Source organism: Eleutherodactylus coqui, chromosome 3, assembly GCF_035609145.1.
Source record: "Eleutherodactylus coqui strain aEleCoq1 chromosome 3, aEleCoq1.hap1, whole genome shotgun sequence".
Classification (NCBI taxonomy): domain Eukaryota; kingdom Metazoa; phylum Chordata; class Amphibia; order Anura; family Eleutherodactylidae; genus Eleutherodactylus; species Eleutherodactylus coqui.
In genome coordinates this window covers 99097794-99114131 of record NC_089839.1, presented here as the reverse complement: position 1 = coordinate 99114131, position 16338 = coordinate 99097794, and the positions used below count along the sequence as shown (strand labels likewise).

The following is a 16338-nucleotide window of genomic DNA, read 5'->3' as shown; positions in this document are numbered from 1 at the left end:
AAACGCTACATGTATAAAGTGCGAATGGATCAATGAGAAACAATGAACTTTCATTGCCTCTATTCACAACGTATTGGTGCACGCCTAATGCGCCATTAAATGACGCTAGTGTGAGCCTGCCCTATGTGTGACTAGTTCATGTCTGAGCAGTGTGCACCCTATATGTAAGTCTATGGTAATGCAGAAGTAGAAGCTTGTTTGTCCTAAAAGATGAGGAACACAGGGTAACAAGAACAGATAGAGAATATTGCCTAGTAGGTCGCTGTTCAAAGTGATTCTTCTTGCATTATGTGCTTTTGCTATTTGGCATCTCTTGCATTTAGTTGTTGCTGGCAATAAGGATCTATATTGATCTGAGATGCATGAGAGAGGACTTCTTATATGGAGACGCACCTTTTATGCTTATAAAGGGGTTGTCTCGCGGCAAGCATCAAAATTTTACTTTACCCCATTCCCCCTGTCACCCCCCTGGCATAAAATAGCAAATTAAAACGGTTTTTAAACCGCTTGCTACTCACCGATCCGACGAAATAAGGAGTTTAAAAAATCTTCTCCCAAGATGGCCGCCGGTCCTTTCCCAGGGATGCACTGCGGTTTTCTCCCATGGTGCACCGCGGGTCTTCTCCCATGGTGCACCATGGGCTCTGTGCGTTCCATTGCCGATTCCAGCCTCCTGATTGGCTGGAATCGGCACATGTGACGGGGTGGAGCTACGATGACGCAGTGACAAGCTCTCCGGCACGAGCGGCCCCATTCACCAGGCAGAAGACCGCACAGCGCAAGCGCGTCTAAAAAAAGCAAGAAGCCAGCGAAATTAGACAGCACCATGGCGACGGGGACGCTAGCAACGGAGCAGGTAAGTGAATAACTTCTGTATGGCTCATATTTAATGCACGATGTATATTACAAAGTGCATTAATATGGCCATACAGAAGTGCTTAACCCCACTTGATTTCGCGAGACAACCCCTTTAACCCTAAACTACAGTAAAGATTGAATGTTTTGATCTACATGGTGCCGGAGTTCTGCTTTGGAAGTTTGTCTTGCAGATCTGCATAACCTGCTGGAGTTGTTGGACTGTAGATCCTCACCAACCAGTTCCCAGCTCAGAGCTGGGGTGACCTTGTGCAGGTGCCACAGGACCCGAGTGTGTTGTGGGCACAAGTTACCATTCACTTGTTTTACTCCTACACACATTCTCACAGGTCTCTTGGGGTCTTCTCTTTCAAATGGCTACCGTAGTTTTAAAATGTGGTCTTGTGCAGTTTAATAACCTTTTTTTTTTATGGAAACAGCAGCGAAGCCAAGAATACTGACAGATTTTCCAAAGAAAGGAAAGTTTGAAATGTGCATTTTTTTTCTCTCTTCCGCAGTACCGTCAGTAAGCACTATATAGCTTGTCGTAACTTGCTGTTTTTTAAGTAAACCGTTTTTGATGCCAAAAGCAATGGTGACTTTCCGCCTGTTGAACCTACAAAAATATATATATATTTTTTTTTTTGTTTTTTGTTTTTTTAATTGCAGTTTCGCAAATAATCTTAAGATCTAAATGACTTCCCTTAGTAGTGGGAGCTGACCTGCTGGACTTCACATAATTCTGTCCTCTTAAAGGTACCTTTTACATGGGGTGATTATATCCCGTATAATCGCTGGAAACTGTAAATTTGGGCGATAGTTTTCCCATGTGCATACAGCTGCCGACAGCTGAGCTAAAACCATGCGACTATCGGCCTGTGTTTACAGGCGGCTGTTTATCTATGAACGCTTTTTTACAGTAAACGGAGGTGGGCAGCTGGACGAGATCTCCAGCCACTCCTCAATTCTCTGAACGACTATTACTTGTGTGAAAGCATAGGAGCGCTAGTCCGTGGGACAGCTGTTAGGTGCTTATTAGAGATGAGCGAGCATGCTCGGATACAACAGTTACTCGAGCGAGCATCGCTCTTCTCGAGTAACTGCTTACTGGTCTCTCTCTCTCGGAGCAGTAAGCAGTTACTCGAGAAGAGCGATGCTCACTCGAGTAACTGCTGTATCCGAGCGTGCTCGCTCATCTCTAGTGCTTATGTGTCTGACCGTCATCCCGTGTAAAAGGACCTTTTGGATTTGGTTGAGAAGCCCTCACAGCACCGATACGGTTACTGTTTCTCAAGGTCCAATGTGATCGTTCATAATCACCTATGATCGTTTTTAGAAACCTAGGAACTTGGCGTCCGAAAAAGACCACATGGTCCATCTAGTCTGCTCTTATATTATTTCTCTCTTAGTATAGATGTATTCTTAAGCCAGGCAACTTGAGTTCATTTATTGTTGATTTTCCAACCATGTGTGTTGGAAGTTTGTTCCTTGCAGCTACTACCCTTTCATTAAAAACGATTTCCTGACGTTGCTTCACACTTTATATGCAACAATATGTCCCTGATAACGAGCACCAATCAATGAGATTGACGCTTCTCTGCTAGGCCTTCACGTAAACCAGTCCAGACTATTGGGGGACAAACCTTAATTCATACTATCATTTGTCCTCATACAATCATCGTCAGCAGCACATCCTTGGCTTACACAGAGGAAAGTGCTACCGACAATGATACTGACTGATGGCACATGCGGATGGGCTGATTATTGGCTCATCAAAGATCTGTCTGAACACTCTTGCCTGAATTGGTCCATTTAAAAGGTCCTTGGAGGGGTTTCATCAAGTTTTAAATGTGGATAGGGGGATTCCTTTATGATCAGTGGGTGTTTCACTGCTGGGACCGCCACTGATTTCGGTAACAGAAGTCCAGTCAGTCCCCAAGTGAATGGAGTAGAGGTAGTGCAGTCGCGCCACTGCTCCATTTTACAGGGATTCAAGCGCTTTGGCAATCTCTGGCATGGTCATTGAAGTGGATGGAGCAGCAGTACGCCTGCACAACCTCCGCTTCACTCACTCAGGGACTGAACAGATTCCCGTTCATAGGATCATTGAAGGTCCCAGTGGTTGGACCCCCTACCAATACTAAAATTATCCTCTGTTGTGTGAATATGGAATAACTTTATAACTTTGCACAACCCCTTTAAGTCCATCTCTGTCATTTATCATCCGAAATTGTAAGACCTTGTCAAGAAACAAACTTTTTGTGTGTTCTGCTGGACTGACAAACACCTCGGGTATGCTTCTTTCTGGTTTCCTTTATTTTTTTATTTCTAGCTTTAATGTACCTTTTAGATAACAAGACTACTAAACAACCTGTTGGTTAGCATTAGGATGCCCACACACAGTGCATCCCAGCCTCGGGTAGTTCTCGTGGCTGTACCTAAATTTACCGTTTCATGTTGCAAGTCCAGGTGCAGCCTGGTATCTTTAGGTAAAATGTGTATATCCGTGGCCACCAACAATCATTTTCCAGCACCCTTAGTGAGGTCGGCATAGCAAGCAAATCCAAAACCTATTCAAATTATTAAATGGTGACAAACTTTTTTGCTATTAATTTTCTTTGTAATCTTTTTCTCTTTAGAGCCAGATGGAATTCAGCATTGCCTCAGTGTCTACACAAGAACCAGCAAACACTATTGTACAGAGTGAGCAGAAACAAACCCCCAAATCTGCCAATCAAAGCAACCAAATTAAGACTCCCCTTGGAAATTCAGCTGCCAAGCAACCTCAGGGAATGAGGACACCTAATTGTGACGGGTCAACACCAATCCGAAAAGAAGAAGAATCGGCCTTTTGGAAAATAAGCATGGAACGGTCTAGAGTTGAAGGCTCACAATTAGGGTTTCAATCTTTAACACCCAGTCAGATAAAGTCATTAGAAAAGGGAGAGAAACCACTTCCTAGCTATTGTAGACAAGATTCTTTCCAGAAGGAGAAGGAAGTTACAAAGCTGGAGAAGGAAGTTACAAAGCTGGAGAAGGAAGTTACAAAGCTGGAGAAACCCGAGAAGTCTCTTGTATCTGAGAAGCCACTTGTGGTCACTAAGCAGCCAAAGACCACAAATCCAAGTAGTGTTTCTTTAGCTTTGGAGACTCCTAGACCAAGCCAGTCTTCTGTCAGCACTTTAAATGATGTATTTGTTTCCGAACCACCAGCACTAATGCCACTGGTAAAAGAAACCAATAAGGAGCATGGAAATGATGAGGCTTTGTCAACAGGACCTCAGCTGTTTACACAGGTTGGTGTAACATGTAGAAAATTGTCATACTTTTTGACAGTTTAACAACTGTTCTTTTGGAGTTTATTTTGATCAGCTAAGTGAATATAATTTCTGCTAATCAACTAGACAAAACGGTGAGAGACAGATCTTCTGCTACAACCAGAATGAGCTTCAGCCTCAACTTTTCGTAACGATACAATTGAAAAATCACACAGTTGTATCGCAAGTATAGATATCTATAGCAATCTGGTATGGGTTTGGAGCCTCTTGTTGTAACCCGAGCAGACAGATAGCGTGGTAGGTATCTGTTGCAGTACATTGGATCAGACAGGTAGCGTAGGCGGGGGAGGCCTGAAGTCAGCAACTGGTACGTATCTGTTGCAGTACATTGGATCGGGCAGGTAGCGTAGTCAGGGGAAGCCAGAGGTCAGTAACTGCTAGGTATCTGTTGCAGTACAGAGGAGCAGGTAGCATAGTTGGGGTAAGCCGTCGGTACACGGTAGTAGCAGTTCGGCTCAAAGAAGCAGGCAGGTGGAGGAGCTTTTTACAATAAGTTGGGAGCTCAGTAATTGCGCAAAGAGGGTGGTACAAGGCCAAGCTTAAATAGTGTGCCTAATCAAAGGAACAAGGCAGAGCCAGACAGGGAAACAGGAACTGGGTTGCAGGGACAGGGAACATGAAGCCAGGTTTATGTAGGGGACCTATCCAAAAAAGGCTGGATAGCTCAATGGGAAGAGCCACCACTTGGAGCACAGGAGCTCCTGGGTTTGAGCCCTGATAATATTGAAATATGAAGGTTACTTCAGTCATTGGATACTTAGTTCTCTTAATCTTGAAATGTTTTAAATATCCATAGACATTTACTATGTTTTTAGATGCTATTGCATACATGAATCAACACTAGTTAAAGTGGTTTTCTTCTCAAAGACCCCTCTTCTCAAATTGTGGCCAGCATGGTAATCAGCTGATCGCTGTGGGTCCTACTCTGGGCAGCTCTGACAATTTATTTTACATGGTGGTCCTTTAAGTAATTGGTCATCCAGGTTAATACAAGCACATCTTGTGTCCACCAGAACCGGATGGGGTGGGTCTCCATTCATAGTCTAGGCTGAATTTTGAGTTAGGCAGAAGAGAGCAATCATCCTTGGGCCTCTATCACTTAAAAATCCACACCACCCTGCCCCTACCGCAGTCTCTAAACTTGCATCATAGTGCGAGAAATAATGTTATTTGGGTATTATATAATATAATTATTTGATCACTGTATTAGTAATTGTTTTATTTTGGCATTCTACATGTAATGCGTCTATTGTATTTACACTATATAGTAGTAGTATGTGTCCATTGTATATACATTTATAGTAGTAGTATGTGTTTACTTTATGGCACTATGTGGCAGAATTATGTAGGCAAAGTTCTGTTATCGAAGCACTAATATGGCAGTATTATATGAGCAAGGTATGGTGATATTAGGCCCCCCTGTCCACGTGCGAGGCGGAATATCGCTAGCAACATTCTGCCGCCGGGGAGCAGGGGAGAGAACTGACAGTTTTCTGAGGTGAGCCTATCTGACAGATCACAGCATGCCGCAATTTGAGTTCCGTGAGCGGAGAATCGCTATGATTCTCCACTCGTGGACGGGGGGGGCTGCACTTTTCATAGTTAAGTCTATGAAAAAAAGCGTGCACTGCGTTACTCGCAGCCGGATTATTGCCGCAGGTAAAGCAGTGCACTGTCGTCCGTGCACAGGAACCCTTATTTAGACATTACATGTTATAAATCTTGGAAATGTAGTATTTTATTCCATCTTCCTCCTTCATCAAAAACGGGAGGAGAGGGGTCAGCAACAAAGATGTTTTTATTACTTTTATTACTTTGTTGGGACAGATTTGTGAATGCATTTGCCTTCTTTGATAACTTTGCCACAAAGTGGCTAAAATTACAGCATTTTTGTTCCAGAGACACTGGAGAGAAAGAGATTTACTTTTTTCTAATTGTAGGGACTTAAAAAAAGATTCTACTTTCATGAATAAGCTTAAATCTTGGCAGACAATAAGTCAAACATGATTTTTACTGCAAATTGATGAGTATGGCCCAATTTGCTCTAAACTCTGGCACAAATGGTTAAAAAATAAAGACTGCATAGCAAGTCAAACAATAGTCTGGAATAGAAAGCACCAAGAATCAGGTGTGTGTATGTATATGTATGTGTGTGTATATATAATATGTATATGTATGTGTGTATGTATATGTGTATTTTTTTTTTTGAGCAATTCCTCTTGCATGTTGTATGATCCGCCTATCATAGCAGATGAGTGATTTGCTAGTCTGACATCTGTTGGGTATGAGTGTCATTGTGCTGCCACAACCGCCAAGGTTCTTCAAATCTAATTTTCTTAAGGTTTGTTATCCAATAAATAAATAAATACAAAGACAAATAGAATTGTCTGGGATAATTGGCAAACACGTCTGTTGGAAGGAAATGACAATTCATAATTGGCAGATATAACGCTAAACACTGGGGACGTAGTGATTGTAATCTCCTGCCAATGCCGATTTAGCAATCCAGTCTTGTTAACTGTGCAGTAAATGAAATGTTACGTCAGTCCAAATATTCCTCTTCTCCCAAGATTTCATTTGTGTTTATCATTATCTTGTGCGCGGACTTCATGTATCCAACTAACTACTGCTTTACTTGAATCCCTGCAAATAAGAGCGATGGAACAATACCTCTGCAGCGCCACCTATTGGATGGCAGCCTTCCTGCAAATCAATGTCCAACCCTTTATGCAGGTCTTTAGAACAATCATTGGGAATAGGAAACCAAACCAGAATCCATACACAGGCAGCTGTTTCAGGGTTTTTGCCCCCATCAGTGTTCAGTCCTACTGCAGACCCTTTACGTTTACAAGATCCATATTTTGGTTTGTATTCCCCCCCCCCCCCCCCCCCCATATTCCGAAATGTATTTATTTATTTTTTGCATGAAATCTTGCTTTTTTTGGTGGGACTTATAGTTTAGTTATTTTTTTTAGCAACCATTTTGTAGTTCTAATTAGCATTTAATTCACATATTTTATAATGGAAGAATGCATAGAAAAAGCTATTCCACTATTGTTTTTCTTATCCTTTTTATTTTTCACTATTGACCAATTTTAGTTTGAATTGAAAGTTAAAAAAAAAGAAAAAAGACAAACTGTAATACCTGTAAGTCACATTGCACAAATGCTCCGGCCATGTCACATAGCTTAAGGGCTTATTTGCATCGGATTTTTTTTTTATCCAGATGAAGGGTCCTTTTTTTCCCTAAGATTAGAAAGAAAGCGGTGCAACAGGAGGTCTATACTACTGCATCCTGTTCTTAAACGGGACAGGAAAAAAACCTTCTTTTTGGGTCCTGTTGCATGCTGTTTTGATGGTAAATTTGTTCAAAGAGGACCTTCTGACAAGATGAAAAACCTGGCATAGACACAGCGTTATACATGGGCGGCTTGAGATTGCCAGAACAGTAGAACATTCTGGCTCATAGACCTCGCTTAAACATCAATTGTCTTGGGAAGACCATCAACCCTGATGATCATAAAGCTAAGGATGATGGGGTTGAAACAAATGGTGTCCCATCTTATTTACTCTCCTTAGATGTTGTGAATGTTATACATGCCCCTTCTTTAAGTACCAAATCAACTGCTATTTAATGAGGACAGATGTGTTCTATAGACCTCGTATGTCCCCATCAAAATTCGATCTTCCAGAAACTCTTCTGTTGTCAGATCTTCTCACTGAGCTGCTGGTGATCCTGACCCGCTCCTTTGGTGAACCTTCATTACTTCCTTGTCTCTTGGGATTGTTTTGATTACTTAATTATCGCTACCTCTGGGCTTTCTATATAAGCTTGGCTCTAGCACTTCCTCCTTGCCAGAATATTGTGCCTTCTGCTTCTAGTCTAGTTTATTGCTGCTTTAAGCTGAAATTGAGCGACAAGCAAAAAGCAAACAAATAATGCATAGTGACTTTGTGTTTATACGTAATGATTATCATGCACCTTCGTTCGTTTCAACAGATTTTTAGCAACATTTGCTACGTGTAAATTGGTCTTTACAAATTGCTGCTTATCAGTATACCAAACCCGAACTGTTAAGTCCCTTTGAGATTATCGCTCAAAATTCATTAAAACAGACTAAAGTGAGCGATAATCATTACGTGTAAACGCGGGCAGTCTGCACTATTCATTCACTTGTCATTAGCCGCAGGTTTTTAGCCGGCATAAAAACCTCACTGTTTGGTCTCTCCAAAAGATGTTTCATTTGAATGCGATTCATCTAGTCTTGTGATTGGCTGCATGGTTTTTGTTTTCCTTCATATACAATGAATACACTGGTTACTCATGCCATGAGAAGACAATGGAATCTGCCAGCCAGGTAATCCCTAGCATAAACACACATCCACCTGAGCAAACAGCAGCTACTAAATTTACTTTAGCTAATGAGAGAAAATAGATGATTAGGTGCGAGTAATTTTATGCAAAAATGTTGTCTGTTTGTTCAGTCGTTCAGCCGTTTAAGCCCTAATATTTGCGTGTAAAAGGGCCTACACTTGTTTTCTAGATATTTCTCAAAATCAAGTCTAGTAGGTGGAGTTCATCCTCCCTATTACACATCGCTCTCCTGCTGGGGCTTAATTATAGACTTTTCAGCACCACCTCCAGCCCCCTGTAATACTGCACATCTGCTCACTTACTTTTCTGATATAACGTGTAGAGTGCTGGAACGGGGTTTAAGTTTATGGAAGAACAGATTTTGGGATCATTTTTCGCACACTACTGTTTGATGTCTAGACCATATAAAAGATGGCCCTACATTCCTCCTATAATCTTAAAAGAGCTGCATCTGACACCTGCAGCAAACAACCGATTGTACCAGGGAAAATTACAGGTAAAATGTAGTGTTATATGGTGGTCCATTGGTGAGGAAGAATATTCTCTCACCTAAAAGGGGTGTGAGGAGACATCTAGAGCTTATAAGTCCATGCATGCTCCTCTGGGAAATATGCACATAAGGAAGATGGAACAGTACTGCTGCAGCGCCACTTATTGGAAGGCGGCATTCATGCAAGTCAATGTCAGACTATACAAGTCTTTTATAACCAAAAGCCAGAAAGCCATACACATGCAGTTGTTTTGGGGGTTTTGATGAAGGGCAAAAATTAAAGGGGTTGTCCCACGCCGAAACGGGTTTTTTTTTTTAATTCAATAGGCCCCCCGTTTGGCGCGAGACAAAACCAATGCATGGGTTAAAAAAAAAACCGTTTAGTACTTACCCGAATCCCCGCGCTGCGGCGACTTCTTACTTACCTTACCAAGATGGCCGCCGGGATCTTCACCCACGATGCACCGCGGATCTTCTCCCATGGTGCACCGTGGGCTCTGTGCGGTCCATTGCCGATTCCAGCCTCCTGATTGGCTGGAATCGGCACACGTGACGGGGCGGAGCTACAAGGACCAGCTCTCCGGCACGAGCGGCCCCATTCACCAGGGAGAAGACCGGACTGCGCAAGCACGTCTAATCGGGCGATTAGACGCTGAAATTAGACGGCACCATGGAGACGAGGACGCCAGCAACGGAACAGGTAAGTGAATAACTTCTGTATGGCTCATAATTAATGCACGATGTACATTACAAAGTGCATTAATATGGCCATACAGAAGTATATAACCCCACTTGCTTTCGCGGGACAACCCCTTTAATTTAAAAAAATGGTGGTCTTGCTGTATTCGCCAACGTGTCCCATGTCCTAAGCGTTTTTAGGCCTGGCATAGCTTTTGAGAACATATAAAACCAGCTGTTTAAGTGTGAGTGAATACGTTTAATCTGGCACCATTCTAACACTATTCTTCTTTCCTTCCAGATAAACACTAGCAATGTACTTTTGAAGACTGGATTTGATTTTCTTGACAACTGGTAACAAGGCGCATCCTTGCTGTTGGAATCTGTTGATGGATACGTGCTAATTGTTTAATCAGATGGTTTTGATGTTCACTACAAACTCTTCTTAGATGGCTTTTTGTAATACTGTACTCTTTATTTTCTATACTTTTTGTGATGCATTTGCTAGATGAACCTTTTATATGTACCGTTTTGGTGAAATCAAGGTGTTTTGTTTGTTTTTTGTTTTATTTTTAAAGGTGCCTATATTATGCTTGTATCACATTTCCTACGTTTAAGAAAGTCCTTTTAATACTCTTATTATTAATGACACTACAACCAAAAATGCCTAAATACTTAGATCAAAAGTGTGCTACCTGATATTAGTATTGTTGGATTCGTATCTGTAGTAGAAGTCATTTCACAGCATTTCTAAATTCAGAATTCTAAACCAAAAAAAAAAACTATATTGGAAGGTCAATTTGAAATATTCTCTAATCTGGAGAATTGTTTGTTCATGTTCAGGCAAATTAACCACAAATCTGAATTGGGCTTGAATCCAAACTCGTAGTATATTTTCTGAGGTGTTTTTTTTTTTTTTTTTTTTTTTAAAATAGAGTAGGACATCATGATTTAGAGGAACTATATTATAGTAAATATTTATGGAAATCTCATGGCCTCCGTTCACTCTTGTGTTAATGAGGTTTATTGGGATTTTTTTGGCAACATGAATAATGCAGTCTACAGTACTTTCTTTGTCTTCAAAAATACCAGAACCTAGGCAAATCCCATTAAAGACAATTGGATCTATTAGAATTCATCAGTTTAGCTGTCATGGATCGGGTTTTAAATAGATACCATGATACTAGTGTAAACAGAGTTTACCTTGCAGGAAGATCATATGCTACAACAAAGGTACAATTTGGGGTCAAGCCAGATTAGAAGAGCCCTGTTTTTTGTAGCAGATTGATGATTTGTGTATTGTCTGTTTTCTGAATCCAGTGGGGGAAAAACCTTCTATCATAGACACCAAGGTTTGACAACATTCCTATGCTCCTGGTCACCAGAGGACAAAGCCACAATTGCGTGTCATTTAGTATATGTTCATACCACTCATGACAAATGAAACTATTAGAGGATCTGGTGTCTGGTGCACAGGAACACCACTGAATATTAAAGGCTATGGAAACCTTTATGCATGCAGAATCAATGCATACCTATATCTTAATAAGTCCTTGCAGAAAAAAAATGATGCACTTTATTATATTTTTCTTCTCATGCATTTAGAAAGCCTAATACTTGGGTTGCAGGGTCTCCTACTTTTCAAGTTTCTGGCTCGGGGGCGTTCCCAGCACTGATCAGCTGGTCTCTCTCAGGAAGGTGCACAAAACTCAGCTCCCCTCTTTCAGATGCTGTGTAGCATAACCACACCCACTCAATACTACACAGCTATCTTTCTATTCTCTCTCTGAGTAGCTGCTGGTCCAGTTTCCCCTCCCTATTGATAAGAGCAGAAAATGTACCCAATGTGAATTACAGTCCTCTGTAATAGTAGCTTGCTTTCTCTGCTCTGCGTTCTCCTCAATCATTCTCTGGCATTGTTATAAAGCCGTCTGTAATGGCTCAGTGGAAATGCAGTGAATGCATGCTCACCATAGAGGAGCAGGTTGCAGGAGGAGATAAGAAACAACTGACTGAAATTACGATTATAAGATTTTGATCCTCCAGTCTGCAGTGCCTTAGGAATCTAGACAAGCATATAAATCAAACAATCAGAAATTTTTAATGAAACCCAATTAGAAAAAGTCTTAATTTCCAATTACACATTGAAAAAAAATTAGTTGTTCATATTATAACCATGAAGAAACCTGTTCTCAGGGGTCTAAAAGTCCTATTTATAAATGGGTGATACTGGACAGGAAAGCAAACTTTGTCACACAAAGGCTCTGTAACCTGTTTAAATTTGGGTGGAATTTGTTTCATTTGTATTTCCTACATTTTTTATTAACTAGAAAATTATATATTGAACAAAAAAAGTATTCTTTCATAGTCCTTCATCATCTGTACTTTACTAAACTTTTTTTTTTTTTTTCTTTAAAGGATAGGAGTATTAATTACCAATGTAGCACATGCCCTTGAAGGGGATTCTGTCTCTCTTGCCCATGGATTATATCGAACGTGACTACAGTATAACATGGGTTGGGCAAAGTTGACAGATTTCATGAGAGATTTTCAGTGGCTAAGCGGATGGCATGGTGCTGCGACACTTGTAAACAGTGCATGACCTTATTAAAATCGTCCATTTGACATTCTGGCAGAAAAAGAACTGTTACGTTGGCGTGCGCTATATGCAAAGACTGAGCTGAAGTCTTGCACAGTCATGGAGTCACAGCTCTTTTCATAACCATTCCTCCTTGTTTGACACCATCTTGCATGATTGGATCCAAATACGGACAAACATAAATAACAAATATGATGCAGATCAGTAACGCTTTACATGCTTTTTGGTGCATTATTAGTATTTTTTTTCTCTTAATGTCGACCTATCCTTTCAAGAGCTTTCTCTATTAGACAGGGCAAAAAGCTCCTGGAGGATCCAGCACATATACCCATTACATAGGCAGTCCATTGCTTTAAATTGGAACTGTGTAATGTTTTATTTCCTCTGTGATGACGTAACGGGGGAACTGAACACTTGCTATTTTATTACATCTGATCACTGGAGTGACTAAGAGTGGGACATCCTGTGATCAGCTCGTCACCATGGGACTCCTAGTAAAAAGGGACTCTCAAAGTGGATGTCCTTTTTAATTCTTTAAAAATTTCCAATAAAAATAGAAAAAAAAACTTTACTGCAAACAGGGAATTGCATCGGCTAATGTCATACATGTGAGATTAGGAGTTAGCTATAATTTAAACATAATCTGTCACCTACGTTTATCCCTATGAGCTAAACTGACCTGCTGAGTCCGGGGGTAGGGGGGGGGGTATAAGTGTAAGGCTTCATGTCCACGGGGAAAATCAGGCCCGCTACGGATTCTCCATGGAGAATCTGTAGTGGGTTCCTCCTGCCCCGCGGACATGAGCGCTGAAAATAAGAATAAATCAGAATAAACTTACCTCCCGCCCGCTCCGAATCCTTCCTTCGCTGCGGCGTCATCTTCTCTGCGCCGGATCTTCTTTCTTTGGCCTGGCGGATGCGCAGGATGACGTCGGTGACGTGCCCCGCGCATGCGCCGGCTCGAAGAAAAAAGATCCGGCCGCGACGGAGAGAAGATGGCGCCGCGGCGAAGAAAAGAACCGGAGCGGGTGAGTAAATTCCGAATTTTTTGGTCTCCCGCGGATCCGGACGGCTTCCACTGCGGATTTTAATTCTTCTTTTGCCCGTGGACATGATGCCTTTATACTTGCCTCCCTTGGTGTGAGCACTGAAAGCTGACGCTCGGCTTGGCTCATAGGCTAAAAGTAGGTGACAGTCTCTTTAAAGTAGACAGTGGTCAGTTATTACATTCTCCTATATATACACAATGTAGTATTTTCCTTTATTATAGAGTTTCCACTTTTAAATCCCAACCCTATATATGTTCTTATTTGGCATACACTATATTTAATCTAGTATTTGAGTTTACTCTGTTATGCATGTCACTTTTTACATTTCCATATCATAGTAGATAGGCCACAGTTGGGATTACATCCGGTTTGTAATATTTTTATATTTACTGGTTCTGTTTGTATTCTTACCTGTGCCTGTTTTTGCTCTAGAAATCTACATCTTAATACAATTTGGTCTCAGGTCTTCATGTGTTACCTGATTAACAATTTGCACATACTGAATGCATCCTGTGCTCTGCAGGGATTACTCCCACCATAGTGATGCTTTAACCCCCTTGTGGTGTGCTGCAGAGAGTATATGAGATCCTGCTCTCATTTTAGATCTGCACACTTTTTGTATATCTTTAAGCTGTTTTATATTCTTGGTTTATGCAGGGACTTTAATATTTAGTGGCATATAACCCCCACTGAACTGTTTATCGTTACCTTTTAGAGGGTTTCTAGGTATTTCTTTTAAATCTACGCCTTATGTACATATTTGCCTTAAATCATGAGAAGATATTTGTCAAGATTCATTTTTTTTTATCTGCTACAATTATCATGATTTATAATACACCTTTTACTTCTATTTAAACCTACAAGCATCGGCTGTGTAAATGATATATTAAATGTTACATACACTTTAATGTTGTTTAGTGACCAGCAGGAAGATTTATAGTTGCTGGTTGTGTATTTATTGGGGTGAGTCTGTTACCAATCCATGTATTTAAAATGAATGGAGTGGCAACAGTTAGATGCGTATTATTCCTAATGTGGTCAAAGTAATATAGTAAGCAGTTTTGTACATTGTGACAGATGCCGCAGTATCTGGTTAACCGCACAACATGGTCGAGAGTGCATGGTCCCAAGCTACCTTCATGAACAGTTCCTTAGAAGATGGCCATTAATGCCATTAACCCTTTCCAATCCACTGTCTGATGTCTGAAGACCTTCTGATTGAAGGCTGTACAGCTCCGATGTCGGAAGACGTCCGGCAGGGTATTCTTACTGTATATTACTGGCCGCTCTGTTGTCGGAGGCCTCTCCAGCATGTTCTCTACCGCAGTACTGGCTCTAGCCAGCAGATGGCGCCATTGTATAATGTCAGAAAGAGAGAGCCCCCTAAGAAACCCTGAATCCAAAATTGGATTGCAAAGGGTTAAAGGCCGATTTATTGTGTAATGTGTACAGTCATGGAACAGCTAAATCATTGAAGTTGTAGGCAACACTGACTGTCATATTAACACTTTTTTGCCATTCCTAATATTAAAAAAAACCTACATTTTTGAGCATCTCATTATTATGCATGAAGAACATTGTTAAGACCATGCACTATTGTCAGACCAATTACACAGTCGCTAACCTCCATTTCTGCTAAACAAGATGTTTTAGAGTAGGATTTGTAAGCTTCGGCCTATATGATGATGAAGCATGATATACGAAGAACTATTCAACCATATCCAAAATCTAAATATCAATGGAACGTTACATTTTGAAATGTAAGGTCTATGTGCACTGTAGTGAGTGCTATTTAATGCTTCAAGGCATTTAAGATAAAAAGTGAAACAACTGTCAATAGTCTTAAACTTTTGTATACGGCTAAGGACTCGTGTTACAGAATACAGACAGCCCCTCTGTTTCTGGATCCTGCAGTTGTGTTGGGGTGTTTTCACAGCTGCGCTTGGGATTCCGCTATCCTGCTGTGTTCCAGGAGCAAGAAAGGGGAATCCCCGCATCCGACCGGCTCTGTCTTTGGACTGAACCGAACAGCATCGGGTGGACCCCATTGACTATAAAGGAGTCTGTCTTCTTTCTGCCCAGCTGGACGGAAGCAAAAGTGCTGCACGCAACACTTTTCCTTCTTGTATTTCCAGCCGTATCTATGATGGAACCTCCGGCCGGAGCTCCCGATGTGGATGTACAACTGACCTTAATCTTCTTTCACCTCTTCTTGATCACTTAGAAACGGTCACAATCGGATAACGTGAGGTTTGTACACATAGATCTACAATAGGAGCTGTGGATTAATATTTAGAATCAAGACTGTTTTTTACACAGTTTTTTCATTTTGCATACAATGGAACAGAGCAAACATGTTGGGAAAAGTGTAGATGGCGTTTTAAGGTTTTGCTTAACAGGCCTATACTTTGCAAGAAAAACTGTATTCTCTGGTCAGTTAATATGTTGTTTTGCCAGTGCAAAGTGCCGGGAGCCGAAATGATGTTACATAGTTTGATATTAACTAGAACTCCTCTGCTGCATCTTGTTTTCTGTTACTGTAGGGGGTAGACAATGTACTGTCTGTTTTGCTCCTTGTCTCCATGTTGTTTTGGTTTAAAATTTATGGCATTCTTGACATATTTTATATTGTAAACATTAAAGTTTTAATAAAGTCTGTGGAATATTAAGAATTATCGTGGACTTTGTGTTTTTTATACAACTAACTTTTGTGAAAAAGATGACTAATACACAACAGCTTTTCACCATTTTTAACAAATGTACATTAAAACAGGGTGGGCCATGAAAAAGTATCGTGGCACCACACTTTTATGAAACTGTCTAAAAGATAATCTTGGTTGCCCATAACAACCAATCACAGCACAGCTTTAATTTCTTACACTGCTGAGGAAAAGTGAAAGCTGTGCTCTGATTGGATGCTATGGACAACAGAGATTTTCTTTCGGCACCTTTCA

The 16338-nt window shown here is 40.9% G+C and overlaps 1 protein-coding gene across 1 annotated transcript in view; it reads left to right on the top strand.

The window, feature by feature from the left end:
- Positions 1–16056, top strand: part of C3H1orf198 (chromosome 3 C1orf198 homolog) — a 33229-nt gene extending 17173 nt beyond the window's left edge. The window contains exons 3-4 of the mRNA XM_066595909.1: positions 3495–4151; positions 10038–16056. Coding sequence (XP_066452006.1) covers positions 3495–4151; positions 10038–10094 — 714 coding nt within the window. The 3' untranslated portion in view covers positions 10095–16056. The remainder of the gene's footprint in view (positions 1–3494; positions 4152–10037) is intronic.
- Positions 16057–16338: the final 282 nt, after the last annotated feature.